Source organism: Camarhynchus parvulus, chromosome 1A (assembly GCF_901933205.1).
Source record: "Camarhynchus parvulus chromosome 1A, STF_HiC, whole genome shotgun sequence".
In the NCBI taxonomy this organism is placed as follows: Eukaryota; Metazoa; Chordata; class Aves; order Passeriformes; family Thraupidae; genus Camarhynchus; species Camarhynchus parvulus.
Genome location: NC_044586.1, coordinates 32,718,573 through 32,735,541, shown reverse-complemented (window position 1 = coordinate 32,735,541; position 16,969 = coordinate 32,718,573). Strand labels below are relative to the sequence as shown.

The 16,969-nt window shown below is 36.4% G+C and overlaps 1 protein-coding gene across 10 annotated transcripts in view; it reads left to right on the top strand.

Moving 5' to 3' along the window:
- The window catches only part of NAV3 (neuron navigator 3), a 507,938-nt gene that overhangs the window by 474,711 nt on the left and 16,258 nt on the right, over positions 1 to 16,969 (top strand). For all 10 annotated transcript variants that reach the window (XM_030959546.1, XM_030959547.1, XM_030959548.1 and 7 more), the window contains 6 exons: positions 4,363 to 4,446; positions 6,107 to 6,218; positions 7,495 to 7,616; positions 9,433 to 9,605; positions 11,927 to 12,080; positions 14,944 to 15,118. In XM_030959546.1, the coding sequence (XP_030815406.1) occupies positions 4,363 to 4,446; positions 6,107 to 6,218; positions 7,495 to 7,616; positions 9,433 to 9,605; positions 11,927 to 12,080; positions 14,944 to 15,118 (820 nt within the window). The remainder of the gene's footprint in view (positions 1 to 4,362; positions 4,447 to 6,106; positions 6,219 to 7,494; positions 7,617 to 9,432; positions 9,606 to 11,926; positions 12,081 to 14,943; positions 15,119 to 16,969) is intronic.

Sequence of the window (16,969 nt, the reverse complement as noted above, 5' to 3'; positions counted from 1 at the left end):
ATACCAAAATCTGTCAATTGGAAGTTACAGCATTTCTCAGGCATTACTGAAAACTCTGCTAGAAATTTTCATATTTGGTTTGATTTGTTGTTTAGTGTTTGTTGGCTGGACTCAGGTACTATGCTTGACTTCAGCAATTTATTTCATTTGATTAACCCCAAAGGGCCAAAGTGTTTCACCTGCATATGATTAAATTCAAGCTGGGTCCAGCTGTCGTTTGGATTCTTAATTTACAGATTTTCTCTGAGATTCTTGCTTTACCCCTGGCATCTGTCTCAGCGTGGCTGAAGGGTAAATCTTAATATTAATTCAGAAAGGGCCTGTTTTCAGTGCAGAAAATGTCCAACCAGCAGACTCCGTATGTGACTGACAAGGGCTCAAATTCCAGTGAGCAGTCTGACCAAGCCTGTTCAGAGGGACTTTGATCAGAGCTTTGTACTGTATGAAGCTGAAGGGTGCTTGCTTGCAAGCTGTAGTAGAGCCAGGATGCCAGTAGCAAGCGGAGGGGGTGTGCTGGCTAATGCTCTTGTTTGGCCAGCTCTGAACCACTATCCTACAGCCAAGCAACAAGATGCTAGCAGACAGCAAACAGAGAAGGCCACCAGATCTACAGTTGCTGCTTGCAACCAGCCTGATCTCCTTTGGCCTTTCACACCTCCTTTCATTCAGCCCTGTCAGGTGGGAGGAACTTTATTTATTTATCTTTGTTTTATAAATCTGAACGCCACAGGTCAAATCCCAAAGTGTGTTGGAAGACAGATGTTTCATATGTGAATGTCATGTTCAGGATAGGCTGTAAACCTGAGCTGAGGTATTTGGGGTTTGCCTGGCTGCGATAGTTTACTAAGGAAATGTTTAAAATCAAATATGTCATCTTAGCAGTGAAGTCATTCCCTAATCATACATCTCTTTGACTATTTCCAGTGGGCATTTCACATGTTAATAGAAGTCAAAATTAACTCACATGTGAATGATTATCTACAGATTAAGAGCTGTGTATCTATGTATCTAATATGTATGTCATGTTAATGATGGATATATTTTGCTGCAGGCATACTTCAAGTAATGCCCAGTTACTTAACTCTAATTCCAAGATGTCTTTTTTTCAAGTACAAATACTGCATTCAATTTTGAAGACATATTTTTACTTTAGAATGAGCATTATATAAAGCACATAAAATATTCAGGCTACTCTTTGAAGTATTGCAATGATGTGTGTACGCCGTGAATGAAACTTCTGAATCTAACCCAGAGATTTCTAAGGTGTGAGAGACTGGCTGTATCTTAAAAAAACAAACAAAACAATTCCTGAATATTTTTACAAGAATGAAAGAATGGAAACTTTTAGATGAATTAAATCATCCTCAGAAACTGAGGATTAGCAATCCAATCAAAATAAATTACCAAATTTTTAAGTGTAAAAAAGTTTCTATTTTGAATTTTTAATTTCTGATGAACATCATCAAAGACACAGATTTTTCTTTCTCTTTGCTTTAATTGTTTTATGAATTATTCTGCATTTAACTGTTTAAATGTGAAAGCTGACCTCAAATGGAAATACATACATATGTTTATGTGTACTTCAACACCCACATATAAGTATACCGATAATTTAGCCTTTTTAAAACTTAATTTTCTTATTTTACTGTATAGTATTTCTGTAGGGAAAATCTGCTTAAGTTTTCAAGTCACAGCTCCTAGACAGCTGAAGAAATTAATATTAGCTGCCATGGAGAAAGAACAGTTTATTACTCTGAATATAAAATCAATACTTCAGTAGAAGAGTGTTATCTTGTAATAAATATTTAAAGTCATGAACAATGCAATTAAAAGGTTTTCTTCTTGAATAGTTTATGGTCAATGAGACTTTGAATTACATTTCTTTATTATTGGGAAATCAAGATCTAATAGTCTTTATTTGAAATGAGTTAGAAAAAATGCATCGTCTTGATCCAATCACATTTATGATGCAAAAAGTTTGGTATATTATTCCAAGAAGGTAATGTTCTCTGTCACTGGGTGAATTTTACTAAGAACCCTTGTGACATGGCTGTCTTTCTCTAAAGGCTATCAGAAAATAATAGTTTCAGTGACCTTTGATGACATTTTTAATGCTGCTTTTCAGTACTTAATTTTTCCTGTAAGTTCTTTGTTGTCGATTCATGTACTATACAGGATGCATTTGTAGCTGTGGAACAGGAAAATACTTTACACAAGTATGCATAGTTTGGTACCAAAGTACTGTGGTTATTACAGTCTAATTTCTGAAAAGGACAGAAGCAATGCATAATTAAACAAATTATTCCTCTTTCAAACCCTCAGTCCCCACTGTAATTCTCAGAGTAAAACAGAACCATGGGCCATCAGCCAAGCCATAGATTTTTTATGAGGCAGGGAACAGTGAGCTCCATTAGTTTCCTGTTAAACAAAGTAATGGAGAGACATTTGGCTAAAATTCTGTAGTAGTGCATCTATTTTGTCTCTGATAGTGTTCTGGGTGTGTGGTCATCATCTTTGGAAATAAAACGGCATAGATTAATCTGGATACTTTTAACATGTAGCTAATTAATAAAGTTAGAAGTAAGTTTAAAAACATCAAAACATTTTTTTTTTTTATTTTCTCAGAGGAATAGAGTAGTAAAAACAACCAAAGGCTGTAGTATTGATTGACAGGTTTCCATGTTCATTTTATCAAAGATTTTAACTTCAAGAATATAGCCTAAGTTATAAGTGTTAAAATAGGAATATATACAATTATCTTCAAGAGATTCTATATTGTTCTAGCCCCATGTTTATCTGGAGTTAGTCCTTGTGGTGTGTGTCCTTTACCACAAAAGTTATCCCTAAGATATCCCTGCAGATGCAGAAACCAGGTCGATTGACCACTATACCTGTAAGTAATTGTGTACCTAAGTATACTAATAGTGTAGGTAACAAGGAGTAAGCTTTTAGTAAGTTTAATAAGAATGAAATAAGAGGCTTTCAAGATACCTAAATATTTATAGCAATCCAAAATTATTTACAAGACACAAAAGTCACTCATCAGTATAACAGCTCTGAAGCGGAGATGCAGAAGTAGGCCACTATTATATTTATGGTAATCTTCTATTTGAGGGATAATATACAGAGCAAAGTGGCAAGAAGCTCTTTTCCCTCTCCTAAAATGCAGAACAAAATCCTTTTTGGACCACGTTTTTTCTTGATTATACCTCAGATTCAGTACAACCACATACATTCAAACAATTTCAACTATGTTTGTAGAAGCATGCAAATCTGCAACTGCAAAATTTGCCAGGCACTGTGTGTGCCTGAACTGCTGTAATAAAAACTAAATTTTCTCCCTGAGGAAGCTCAGTTAATCCATTTGTGCATATAAATATGGTGGGTTTGAGTTATATTTCCATGTGCCAATGTTTGGAGACTTTGTCTGTTACCACTTTTGAGATGGTAATGAGAAAATAAGCATTTCCTTATGCTTTTACTATTTGATGTTGGGAGACAAATGGACGGGATTATATGGACTTCCTTAAAAATTAAATCTTTACTTTCCCTTGGCTCTACTTTCCCTGGCTTAGCATATTGGGATTTTTATGACCGTTTGCTCTTCTTTGCCCTACAAAGCTCAATGCCAGTTAGATCTGATGAAGTATAATTCTTATCAATTTCGTTTGATTACAGTGTAGGATGCTGGTTGTTTAAAAAATAAAAAAGAGAAAGAAGTTTTGGGTTTTTTTTAATATTTTGTTCTGTTTCAACTCTATTGCTTTTTTTTCTGAGAAGTAAGACCTCCAGTTTTCAGGATTTTATTTTGTTTTATATATATATATTTGCACACATTATAAATGTTATATTTATATTTTACAAAATATATTTTATACGCACAAAGACATATATGAGCAATATAATATTAATAGACTAAGCAATGACATTTTGTAAGACTAACTGTGATATTTTTTGTTTAAGGCTTGGGATTTTTCTGAAGTGTTTTATTTCTGAAGTTAAAATTTGCTTTTCAAGATAAAGTGCTTGAATTCCTGTTTTGAAGTGTCCAGTAATTGAAAATAATTGCTCCTGGACTTCTCTTTGGGAGCAGACTACTTTTGGCTAATATATCAGTAAACTTAAAGTCAGGCATTAAATCCATAATTCATTTCCAGGCAGAGATACCTGAGCTAATCTCATTGGGAGCTAAAGAAGCCTGAGGAACACTGAGTTCATTTGGCTGATTCATCTATCCAACTTAGCTCAGTCTGAGTTTGAACTAATATTAAAGAGCTGGAGAAAATGTGCTTGAAGGAAAAACATACTTTTAAAGATCAAATAGATCTGGCAAAATTTCCCTATGTTGTCTTTCTTTCACAGGCTCATCTAGTAGCAGCTTTTGAAAAAAGCTTGGGAAATATGACAGGCCGATTGCAAAGTCTAACAATGACAGCTGAACAAAAGGTAGGTTTGTCAAAGAGGATGCTTTACTGTAGAAAATTGTCAGAAAATTATGTTAAAGTTTTGTTTAAAAACACTGAAAGGAAAAAGAGGAAAAAGGGACATCTGTGGCAATAAGACAGATTTTTTTTTAATGATTGCTGCGATCAATTTTTCATGAATGTCCAGCAGCATGTGGAAAAAACTATGCAGCATCAGGTTTACACAGATAGTATCATAAAATAGTTTGAGAATAAAATATTTCATTTCCAGAATTCAATGAAAACATTCATGACTTCAGGTTTACTCCATACTGAAGGATCATGTAACAAAAACTTATCATAAGCTGCTGCAGTGCTCATTGCAGCCTCCCAGAACCACCAGAACAATAGAATTTCAGGAAACAAAGAAGTTTAAGTAGAGAAAAATAGGTTAATTGAGAAAGTTAATGAAGGTTAGGCATCCTATCCATAAATAAACAGTTTGGGTTTTCACTTTTTCACTGTGGTATTTATCTAATGGGGGGAAAAATACTCTAAACACGATACAAAGAAATTTAATGTGAGTCCTTTTACCAAGCTCAGGATTAAGAGGCTGCTTAGCACCTTCCAGGATTGAACTTCTGCAACTCTCTACCCTTATGAATTTTCAACAATGCCCTGTTAATGGAAAGGCCTCCTTGACCCAAACTGTGAAAGAATATGTTTATCTGTGAGCTGCTAGTCACCACTGGAGTCTGTAACTGTCTACAAAAATAACGTTTCAGAGTCTGGTTCAGCACCAACACAAGAAATGTGGGAAGACTCATTGTGAACTGGATAGAAAATATTTGTATTGTTTGCTTTTGTTTCATCTTGGGGGGGGGGGGGGGGGGGGGAAGAAAAAGAACACAGTCACAATGGATTTTTCTTAAAACCAAAACTTTTAACTATTTTACAAAGTATAAATCCATCAGGTTTTCTTTCCAGAAGGAGTTAAGCAGTGACATTGAAACAGATCAAGTTTCTTTCCCAAAAGATTTAAAACTTATTCTTTTCCTTCTCTTCTTTTCTCTGTTACTGAGTTTAAATTCCTTTAACCCTAATTATATAGGAAGGAGACTGGAAGGACAGGCAGTAATAAATAAAATATTGCTTATAAAAGCAATAATAAAATATATTTTCTAATAAAAATCAGCTATGCATTCTGATACAGAACTTCCTGCACTTAATTTTGAGTAATTTTACTTCAACTTGCAGGACAATTTCTATTAAATAGGGGCTTTTTAATTAAATTAGTGTTTAACCAATTAAGTATTTTGAATTCATCCATTAAACAGTAGGCTCACATATTAAAGGATATACTTCAAATGGTTTCATTGTCTTTTCCAATAAAGTCATTGAGCTTTTCTTAATTATATATTTTATAGTCAATTGAGACCCTTTTTAGATTATTCCTTATTAAAAATGTTTTCTTCTTAAAAATAGCATGATTGCTTTATATAGAGTAAATGGAAAAGAATATTTTAGTTAACTTCAATATCTTTGGAAAGAAAGTATGCATTCGTTTTATTGTTGCCCTTATGTTCACCCAAGCAGTCCCATGATCTTTAATTTGAACACTCTTCCTTTGCAATTTTTTCTTTTAGCTTAGACAAACACTGTTCTTTTGCCATTATTTTGATCTCTCTTTGCTCTTCCCACAGGAATCTGAGCTTATAGAGCTAAGGGAAACCATTGAAATGCTGAAAGCCCAGAATTCTGCTGCACAAGCTGCTATTCAAGGAGCCTTGAATGGCCCCGATCATACCCACAAAGGTATGGGCTTGTCTTTATCAAAATAAATGCAGAAGTTCTCCCCAGGGAAAAAAAAAAGCTAAGTCACTACTTTTCTGTTGTTTGGGAACTCTGTTGCAAGGCAAAGCACATTCTGAAGTGAGTGGTAGGCATACTTGTGGTATTTCCGAAGCTGGAAACCTTGCCCAAGTTTCCTGTCTGCCAAACTTCCTGGAGCTTTATCTTAGAGCTGGGTGGGCAGGAATTGATCGAGAGTTAACTGTGTTCCTGCAACTGACTAATGAAGTAAACCCAAGACACAAGTGAGGTTTTACGGTATAACATGGTTATAGCTTGGGAATCCAGTCAAAATTGTAGCTTTGTAAATTGGTGTTCTCGTAGGTAAGAGACAGACTGACAACAGCTCAGCTCCTTCATGAAGTGCTAAATCAGTGCAGGAAAGCAGGTTTTAAATTCCAGATGTCAAATTAATTTGTCATTACAGTTAGGCCGATATTGCATGATAAATATGTACTTCAAAAGTGCCTCCTGATAAGCAACAGCAAAGGAATTACTTGAAAAAAAATAATCATGGTATTTGTTTCTGAGAGTGTTATTGATCTTCCATCAGAGAGGTCATTATTTAGGTGTTTGCCTTAAGGTCATCTCACTGCATGACTTGAGTGTAGCAAAGCAAATTTCTAGGAAGTAGAAAATAATCTAAAAAGTAATTTCCTTTGGTATTAGTGGGCATGTTCTGCAAGAATAATTTCCAGTGATTAAGATACAGTTATCAGAGACTTCTAAAAAATTGAAACTCAGAAACCGCACCGACTATTTTTAATATTCTCCACTTCCTGGTTACTTTGTTTCATTCATTTTTAATGAACTCCTGCCTGTTTCTTTACATCAGGGTATATTAGAAGGTAGAATCTGAACACAGATTAGTGTTGCTACAAGTTGAGTAGTTCCTGCACTCCTCAGAACTGCAGTACATGTGGCACTGAAGTGTCAAGTAATCCATGTGCTTAGTTATGAGGACACACATGCATAGATTGCTGTGAAGGGTCATTGCCTCCAGGGCAAGAATAGCCTAGTTTGGAGAAGCCCCTAAGTATTGGACTAAGTGTATGCATCCCCCTCGCTCCCTATATGGTTTCTCACAGGCTTCAATAGCTTGAATCTGAGCCACTGCTAGCATCAATGCTATTTATATTCATGAAGACTGCCTTTGAGGAGGCAAATGCTACATAAATATAAGAATTAATATTATTATTATTATATTGAAACAGATTTCACAGTAACTTCTTTTCTTTAGATTTACGTATAAGGCGGCAACATTCTTCAGAAAGTGTTTCCAGTATCAACAGCGCTACAAGTCATTCCAGTATTGGCAGTGGTAATGATGCTGATTCCAAAAAAAAGAAAAAGAAAAACTGGGTGAGTAGGTTTAAGCCTCTCTTTTAGCTGTTATGTCATTTCCTAGTGTCTGAGTAACATAATGGTTCATTTCATCTACAATGTTCTTGTGAGGCCAGATGGATATGAAGAAATTCATGTGTATCCATACTGTGACACTACCAGCAAACTAAAAATTATTGAATATCAGCAGGGTTTCATTTGCATAAGTCAGAGTAATTAAAACAAACAAAAGTACAAGCAACAATCACAACAACAAGAAAAGAACAACATCATAAATTTAAAATAGCTGTTGTGACCAAAAACCACCTCTGGGCCACATCGAAACCCTGTTTGATTTTTCTTCAGCTGGAGTTTGGTTCAAAATCTTGATTCAAATATATTACCCCACTATGGAGGGAGTTGAAATCAGTTAAGAATTCTCACTTAAAAATACTACAGTGTTTAAAGAAATTAAGGTGTTGCTCAACTGTAACATACAAATACCACATACTGCTAAAGATTTAATTAAATACTTTCAGTAAAGAAAATATGTTTTTATTGTTTTTAAAATATTATCTGCATAAACATTTGTTTTAAAATACTGATGAGCCTTCATTCCCTTGATTTGTAATTCCACACTCTTTCATGTTTCTGCAAGGTGAACTCTAGAGGAAGTGAGGTGAATATAAACCATGGAAAAGTTGGCATGCATCTATTAAAAACCCTATCTTGGCATGATTGCTATTTATTTTGGCAGTAGGCTTTTATACCTTCTAAAACCAGATTATCCTGTATGTCTTCTCAGTTTGTCTTTATTCATTTTAATCTCAAAGTTTAGGCTATAGAAAGGGGGAGTGTAGCCAAAATCCATTTCTTTCTCCTTAGACATCATGAGCTGGAAAGGACTTAAATATTGTTTCTCATTAAGATCAGTGGTCACACTCCCCACTCTCGAATTTTACCATGAGAATAATGTGTTTGAAGTCCTCATTTTTTCATAGAGGAGCCAGCTGGTCGTTGTGTTCTGTACAGTTTTGATCAAAACAACTCTCTGAAAATAAAAATAAAACCTGTATTTTTCCTAAGATGAGTAAGTTCAGTATTTAGACAAAGGTATGAACAAATGACATAGGTAATTTTAACTGCAGACAAAACTGCAGTTAAAAGTGTTGTCATCTTGGCTTCTGAACTAAATGGCTCTTTGGCTATTCTGTCCCTTTTCAATACTGGATACAAGCTTCTAGAGGGAAAAGGCAATGCTTGTACATTCAGAGATCCTACCACTATAAAGGAATCTGCAACAAACAGTGTATACCTTTCAGCTAACATTCTTCTCAATAGTACAACAAGGCAAACCTCTTGTTCCCACTTAGATCCTCTTGACTGTGATCCAAATCATAGCATTTGCGTAGTTTGACCATTCAAAGATTTAATGGGGAAAATAAATTGGCAAACCCTGTAAATTGGACTTATCTTCTGATTTCAGCGTTTAGTTGAGCCTGTACCTAGATGCAAAGTGCTTATTTAAAGCCACCCCTTGAAGGGAATGCCATGGGAATGGAATTCCATTGGGGCTTGATGGCTTTAAATGAGCACCTCTCCCCAGTAGCTGTACCACTCGGTCCTGCACTTTCTCCATAGCATTACTTCTGCACTGCGCTGGATTAATAAAGTCAAAACAAAGCACTGTATCATGTTTTTAGAGATACTGTGTTGCATATGTTAATACCTTGCTTCTGCATACTGACCTCAGGCAGTGGCTAGGATGGCATCTGCAAACTAACTCTTCAAAACATGAGCTGCACACAAGGTGCTGTGATGAGGAAAATAATGTTGCTCTGTATTTGTTTTCCAGCTGAGAAGCTCTTTCAAACAGGCCTTTGGAAAGAAAAAGTCCACCAAACCTCCTTCCTCACATTCAGACATAGAGGAGTTGACAGATTCCTCCCTTCCTTCCTCACCTAAATTGCCCCACAGCTCAGGAGAGTGTGCAACAACATCGATGAAACCATCACAGTCAGCATCTGCGTAAGTGTCTCTCTTGGCAAATGGTGTGAGCTGGGAAGCAGACCTCCTCCAGCATGGCCATTTGCAGTTCAGAAACCATTGTCAACAGCTGTGGTCTTCTAATCCTGAGATCCATCCATTTGCCAGATTTCTCATGAGCTTCACTAGTTGCTCACTGGTTCTGCAGCAGGTCTTTATTCAGTAATAATCTTTCATCCTTTCACAGATTTTACCCAAAATCACCTAGCTATACAAATTTCCAAAAGCCTGTGTTGTGCTCTCCCTGCACCATTAGCAACTTCATAGTATCCACTTAGCAAAGGCCAAATGCTAATGTTTCCTTGTTACCTTTTTTCATGACATTCTAAAAATAAAAAATTCTTAAATATATATATTTTTGAATTTTTACAGTATACTTATTTCTCCTGTTATTACTTTATCTACTTTGTAGCTACTGGTGTATATAAATTTTAATCTATTTCCCCTCTTTTATCAGCTTGCATTTTTTTGTGGAATTTTATTTTTATATTTTATCCTAATCACCACTCTGAAGGTTTTGGGTCTGAGAGCAAGTCAACAGTCAACAGCTGTCTGATTTCTTCAGTATTTTTTGAAGAAATCTGACATGTTCTTATGGAGTTCCTAGCTCTTTCTTATTTGTATTCCTCCGCTGGTTTTTTTTCACTCTGCTAAACTCATAACTCTTTCTGATATGGGGAAATCAACCTCTTTGAACCAAAAAATATCTACTACTGATGTTAGCTTTACTTTCCTTCTCCTAATTGAGAATAATCAGGTCATAATTACTTTTTCTCAAGGTGCTCAAGGAATTCTAGTCTCATGACTGTTTTATTAGATAGTAAATGGAATATGCATGGAAATAAAATTTCATTTCTTATTTGCTTAGCATAGGAAGGTATGGACACATCACAGAAAGAGCTGTAGCATAATATTCAGAAAAAAAATCCTAGTGTATGTCTTTCTTAATCTTTAATCACATTTAAAACATTTGTGCATGTTTTGAATGATATTCATTATCTTTCTTCCTCTATTGGACATGTATTTTATTTGCCATGAGCTTCATCTTCCCTTTGCTTATGATTTCTTCATATATTTTCTTGATGGGGTCTCGCGTTCTAAACCATTCCCTTTACTTTCTTCCAATTGCATCTGTCTAATACATGTGTGTGCAGGTCATCTCTAATCTGGGCATCAAAGAAAAGGCAAAACGGCCACGTGGTCTACAAGCATAGATCCTGGTAAAACTGAGTGTGGGGCATGGACTTGTATACCCAACTGTTGACCTGAAGAGTGCTGCGTCTTCTTTCCCAAAATGCATTTGCATGCATTCTGGCAATTAAATCCTGACCTTTGTTTCTTTTTATTGTTTGTTTGTTTTTAAATATTATCAGTAATAATCACAATTATAATACTTATTTTCATAAAAAAAATTCATATTGAAATTTTTCTGAAATTATTAACTATTTATAGTCACAGTAATAAATAACATTTGCTGAATTGACTGGAAATACTGCTTAGTGTAACAATGAAGCAAAAGTTCAGTGTTTTATTTTCTACTGGTGGTTCTGATGATGATACAAAGAGGCAAAACGGTCTACCAAGAGGGCTGGACAGTTGTGAGTCCCTGAGCCAGTCATGTTTCAATCTTTTCTTACACTATAATGGTTTTTTCCCTTAAAATAAATTCTTATGAAAAGTAACCACGTGGTAATCCAGTCTTCAAGGGAAAAAAACAAAAACCAACCCACATGATTTCATATATCATACATTACAAAATCACAGGCTATAGGCAAAACATCAGCCATCACAAATCAAAACTGTTACAGATCAAAATCTTCTAGACTATAAATTCAAGACTGTCCCTTTTTCTCTGATATTCATATCAGAGAAAAATACTGATGCCTAACAAATAATAAATATCAGCAGTACAGTTTAATCAGCACACATCAGTTCTGACTACCATTGCATAGAGAAATAATAAACTTTGCACCAAAGAAATTATGTGAGTATAAAATCCAATTAAAACCAATGGATGCTAGACACTCAAAGATACCTGAAAAGTAGTTAAGAATTTGTTTTTCACCACAGTGAGCTAAACTAAAAAGCCATAAAGCAATCTGATCACTTCTTTTGGAGGGGACTTTTTTTTTCCTTTTTTAATTTGCAGTTTGATCATTTTCATGTTTCTTTGATAAGTTTCTTTCTTCATCATAGGTTTCACCAGCAGCAAGCGTTTTTCTGTTCTTTGATATTTAACAATGACACTGCTTTGGGGAGAGAACATTCCTTTAATCTCTTGCCTGTTTCCTGCTCCTTTTTAGGATCTGTGAGTGCACAGAGGCAGAGGCAGAAATTATTCTTCAGCTAAAAAGCGAGCTGAGGGAGAAGGAGCTCAAACTAACAGATATCCGTCTGGAAGCCCTCAGCTCTGCACACCACCTTGATCAGATCCGGGAAGCCATGAACCGCATGCAGGTCAGTGCAGCAGCTTAAGTGATGACAGAGATGTACACCAAAGGTATGACCGGTGGGTTTCCTTTCCCAGGACTTTGTTACAGGCGCCAAAAAACTGTCAATGCAAAGTAAATTGCTGGATTGACAGTACTTCTGAAGGATGGGTATGATAGGTGTTCACCTTATAATAAAGACATTCTTAGCATGTATTTTAATAGCTAAAATGTGTTTAAGAGATATGGAAGAAGACATAATCCCAGCCCAAAAGATATTTATTATCTCAAGCCTATAACTAGGGTTAGCAACATGACTGAGAAGCAGATCAAAAAGTGATTTCTACAGCATTTTAAATCCTTGAGCCAGGATGTTATGTGCATACTCTTTCATCATTTCTGTTTCCTATTTTAGTCATGGCTTGCCAAGTCAAAGTATGTAAAATTTAACTAATTACTGTATCCAGCATCATAAAATTTTGCTATATTGTTTTGTTACACTGCCCCAATTCCTCTGTGAACACCTTTTTTTCGTTAGAAGATTTTCCCTTTCAGGAGGCTGAAAGGATGCAAAAAGGATGGCAGTGTTCTTCAGTGGAGCACAGAGCTTTATGGGACTCAATTCTGTTGCTTACATTCAAATGCCCACTACCATGGTGGGTGCCCAAAAGTATCTCTAATATCCACACATTGTGACATAAATCCTTCAGTGGAACTGGGCCCTTCTGGAATGGCAGCTAAGATACCTGTGTCATCCCTGAAGGCACTGTAAATCTGTATTTGGGGAACAGAATCAAGGCCATGGGCTGGGGATTCAGGTTGAGACAGAGTTGGCTACATTTAAAAGTCTGGGAATGAGCTGCTTGATGAAATTCTGTTGTAATCAGTTGAGTTTCAGTTCTGTAGTAGTGAGGGCTAAAGAACTATCCTAAAATTATCCCAAGAGAGGTACAGAAGGTGAAATGGAGTTCTTTGAGCATAGGCACTTCTTACCGTTTGAACCAGCCTCAAGTATTTGCATCTGCACAGGACATGGAGGTTTAGCATTGTTCCATGGAAAACCATATTTGTCATGCCACTGGAAGCCCACATTTGCACAGCTGAATCCAGCCCAGTGCCTTGCCAGCTGAATTGCTCTGTGTTGGGGGCTTAGGTCAGGTGCACTGTAAGGCACTTGTGTGTAGATGCCTATAGCACCTGATTTCATAACTACAGAAATGGTGTGCTTGATGTCTTTTCTAGACCTCTTTGTTTACACAGTGCCTGTATCAATCTCAGCCAGATCTTTAAACATCTTTGGTACCTGCCATCCTCCCAGGTGCTCACACCACTACGTGCCAACATTACTCTGGGATATTTGACTGAACTTCAATTAGAAGTCCATAAATGTGGTTTCATTTGTCCAGACATAAGTAAAGCATTGATCTCGAGGCACTGAAAGGTTTTAAGGAACTGTGAGGAAAAGAATATGAAAAGGAGAAAAGGATGTGAAGGCTTATAATTTGATGACACTCTCATACTGGGAGATGAGTGCCTGAGCCAGGTGAACTCTCCAGAGGGAGGAGTCTGCTGTGGGCACAGTTCTCCGAAGTCTGAACTTCCTCAAATCTGGGCAGAGGCTACTAGTTGAGATGCTGTTACTGGAAATCACCATTTCTGAAGTTCACCCAAAAGAAAAGGCAGCCGCCTTGCAGTTGCCAAAATTTGGTATTTTAGAGGATTGATGAGGATTGGTAAAGGGAAAAAATAGGACTGGTGGAAGTGATACGTGAATATTTTTAGATTCAAAGCACCTTAAAAACCTAAAGCTCAAGTGAATGGAGGACTGCTAAGAGCTATGTAATTAATCAGCATAAATTGCAGAGTGGCTCCTGATTTGAGCCCTAGACTAAACTGATACACCCATCTAGTACCTTCTGTTACTGTTGTGCTGGTTTGTCCCTTCCCTTTCACTGTCTTCTCACCTGTGTGTATGTGATTTAATCTTTTTGTAGCTGAAGCAGGGGTTTTTTATGATGCTCTCCATCCCTTATGTTTTCACTTGTATAATATAGCTGTTGAGCCTCCATTCAAAAAGTGAGACTTTTAGCAGGGTGATGTGAATGAAGAAATAAATTTGATGTGCAGAACCATCTGCAAGAATAAGCAGTTGCTTTGTAATGCACTTTGTGAAGCAACTGGAAGCTAGATTTAGATGCTACCAGGCTGTTCTCAGGCTAAGTTTTCATTTTATTATTGTACATTCAATTATCATTTGGCAGCGCAGAGGATTTAGCTAAAAAATTCCAGTTGTTCTGATTCATCTGTCACTGTCTGTTTTCATCAGAGAGTTTGCTCACTGCTATGTTAACAATCCCATGTTTGAATGATCAAAAAGTCTTATTTGATAGCAAGAAGGGTTATGAAACTGTTAAACTATCAATTTCTAATTTTTCATTTTTAATTTAATTTCTCAGTGAAGTGACTGCTTAAATTTTACATTCAATGGCAGTAATAATTTTCTGTGACTTCAGAAACATTGACATATCCAGTAACTTTCTTAACTATTACCTTAGGAATTTGACAGTAGAAAGTAGCTGAAAAAGAAATGGGGATAGCTGGGAAAATTATGACCACACTCACGTTATGGTCAACTGTATAATAAGCACAAAAGCTTGAAGCTTATTGTTTAGGATCTATCTTGAGGCAAAATCTAAAATAAGGTTACTGGGGGCTTTCCCTTCATTTAAGAAGTAAAAGCAATCCAGTTTTCATTGTGCTATATCTCTGTTGTGAAAGTGGTAAACCTGTTAACTGGGTCAGGGGAACAGCATGACCAGACTAGCCACCCAATGGTGGTTTTCCAAAAGAATAATCCTCTCTGCTTTGGTGTTGATTTCTTTTATCTATAGAATGAAATTGAGATACTGAAAGCTGAGAATGATCGTTTGAAGGCAGAGACTGGAAATAGCGGAAAGCCTGCCCGGCCATCATCAGAGTCGTCAAGCAGCACATCGTCTTCTTCATCACGGCAGTCACTGGGACTTTCTCTGAACAACTTAAACATCACAGAATCTGTTACATCAGGTAAACATACTTTGGGCACATGCATGCCTCCACAGTTGGTAAGAATTTTTCAGCCCCTTAAAGGGCCTCACAGGAGAAGCATGATTGGAAATTAAAACACCTCATATCATTCAGGTTAACATAAGGTACACACTCAGTAACAGAGAAGAGGAAGAATGCTGGTGGTCATGACTGAAATGTAGCTTTTAGAAGCACCTGAACAGCAGTAGCAGACTGTTCATTATGTTTGCTTTGTTCTTAGTCATGACGCTCTCTGCCTACGTAGTTTACCATACTCTTCGGTCATCCAGTTTACAATTTCTTTGAAAAGAAATATCTGTTGAAGTACACATGGCAACTGTATTGATATATTCTCTTGCCCATATGGGATAAATACGAATATAGTATGTGAAACTTTCTTCTTTTTGTTTACAAGTCTTTGATCTTTCAGTTAGCTCCCTTAACTTGACTTCATATTTGCAGCTAAGGCAGGAGGCGGTCTCAGTTAGCTTTATCCCTTACATTTTTTTAATTTGGTACAGCTAGCTAGCCTATGTTGGACCAAATCACCATTTATCGCAGGAACCAAACCCCTCCGGATCTATTAGGCACTCATTGTCTTCTGTGAATGAAGGAAAGCAAGCAGAAGTTGGGTCCATATCCTGAACATCAACATTTGATTATTTTCCATGCCATGGCGTTTATGATAATAAGCCTTCTACATCTGTTTTGATAATGTAGCCAAGAAACAGAAGTGCTGTCTCTAACATTAGAACCAGGAGTCAAGCAGGAGCAAAGCAGCACTCATTAGCATAGACGCCACAGAAATTATAATGCAGTCTCTGGAAGTAATAAAACTGTGGCTAGTAATTGTGGAAAGAGTCTAGGCAAGAGTACAGCGGGGAATATGCCAAACTGACTGTAATTTGGATTGGCAGTTAGTCATATGATCTTGCCAGTCATTGATTGCATGGATATTTGAACATTTTTTCTGGTTAATATCAGATTTTGTATGAAAATTGGTATATTTTTTATTTACATTACAACTCTTTGAAGGGTTTAACTTTTAGCATGGAGGACCCTGAACTAGGCTTCAACATGCAATGAGCTGTTGCAAAAGCAGGGAGAAAAAATTTAACTGCTCACAGATCCACACATATCAGAAACAAACAAACAAAAACAAAACAAAAAAAAAGTTGTTTTTTTTTTTGCAATATGGTGGTTATAGAATGTCTGTCATGAGTAGCAGCCTTTCGTTAGCACTTTGTCGCTTGGCACTAACTGTCTAGATACAAGAATAAACATGTAGGAAGAAAGGTCTGAAGAAAAGGAGGGGGAACTAGATGAGAATACAATGGGTGAAGGGGAATGGGGGAAAGAAAAGGGAAGGTAAAAGATAAGATAAAAGAATGAAAATAAAGAAAATTATGAGGAAGTGTTCAGCAAAAGAATAGAAATAATAAAAGCTGGAAGAAAAAAAGAGGAAAGGGAAGAGGAAAACAGGGGAAAGAAGGAAGAACAGGATGACTGGGAAAAGTGGTTGGATTTGATGATCTTAAGGGTGTTTCCAGCCTAGATGATTCCATCATTTCGTAAACCTGATATAATCTTCTGTGTTATTGTTCTAAATGTTTTTCTCACATGAAAAGTAATTACCTTTCATTACAAGAAATTAAAGATATAAGAGTGCCTAATGAGGAGTGGAGAATTCCATTTGATTATGAATCTAGAATTTTTGATCATTGTGATGATCATTTTGTTGCCATGCCAGAGAACTTGGAAGGGTGAACACTTCACACCAAGTCTTGTGGGATTTCTGAGACAGCTGGAGTACTACTGAACACAACTCCCTGAGATATGGGGAGGTTAATC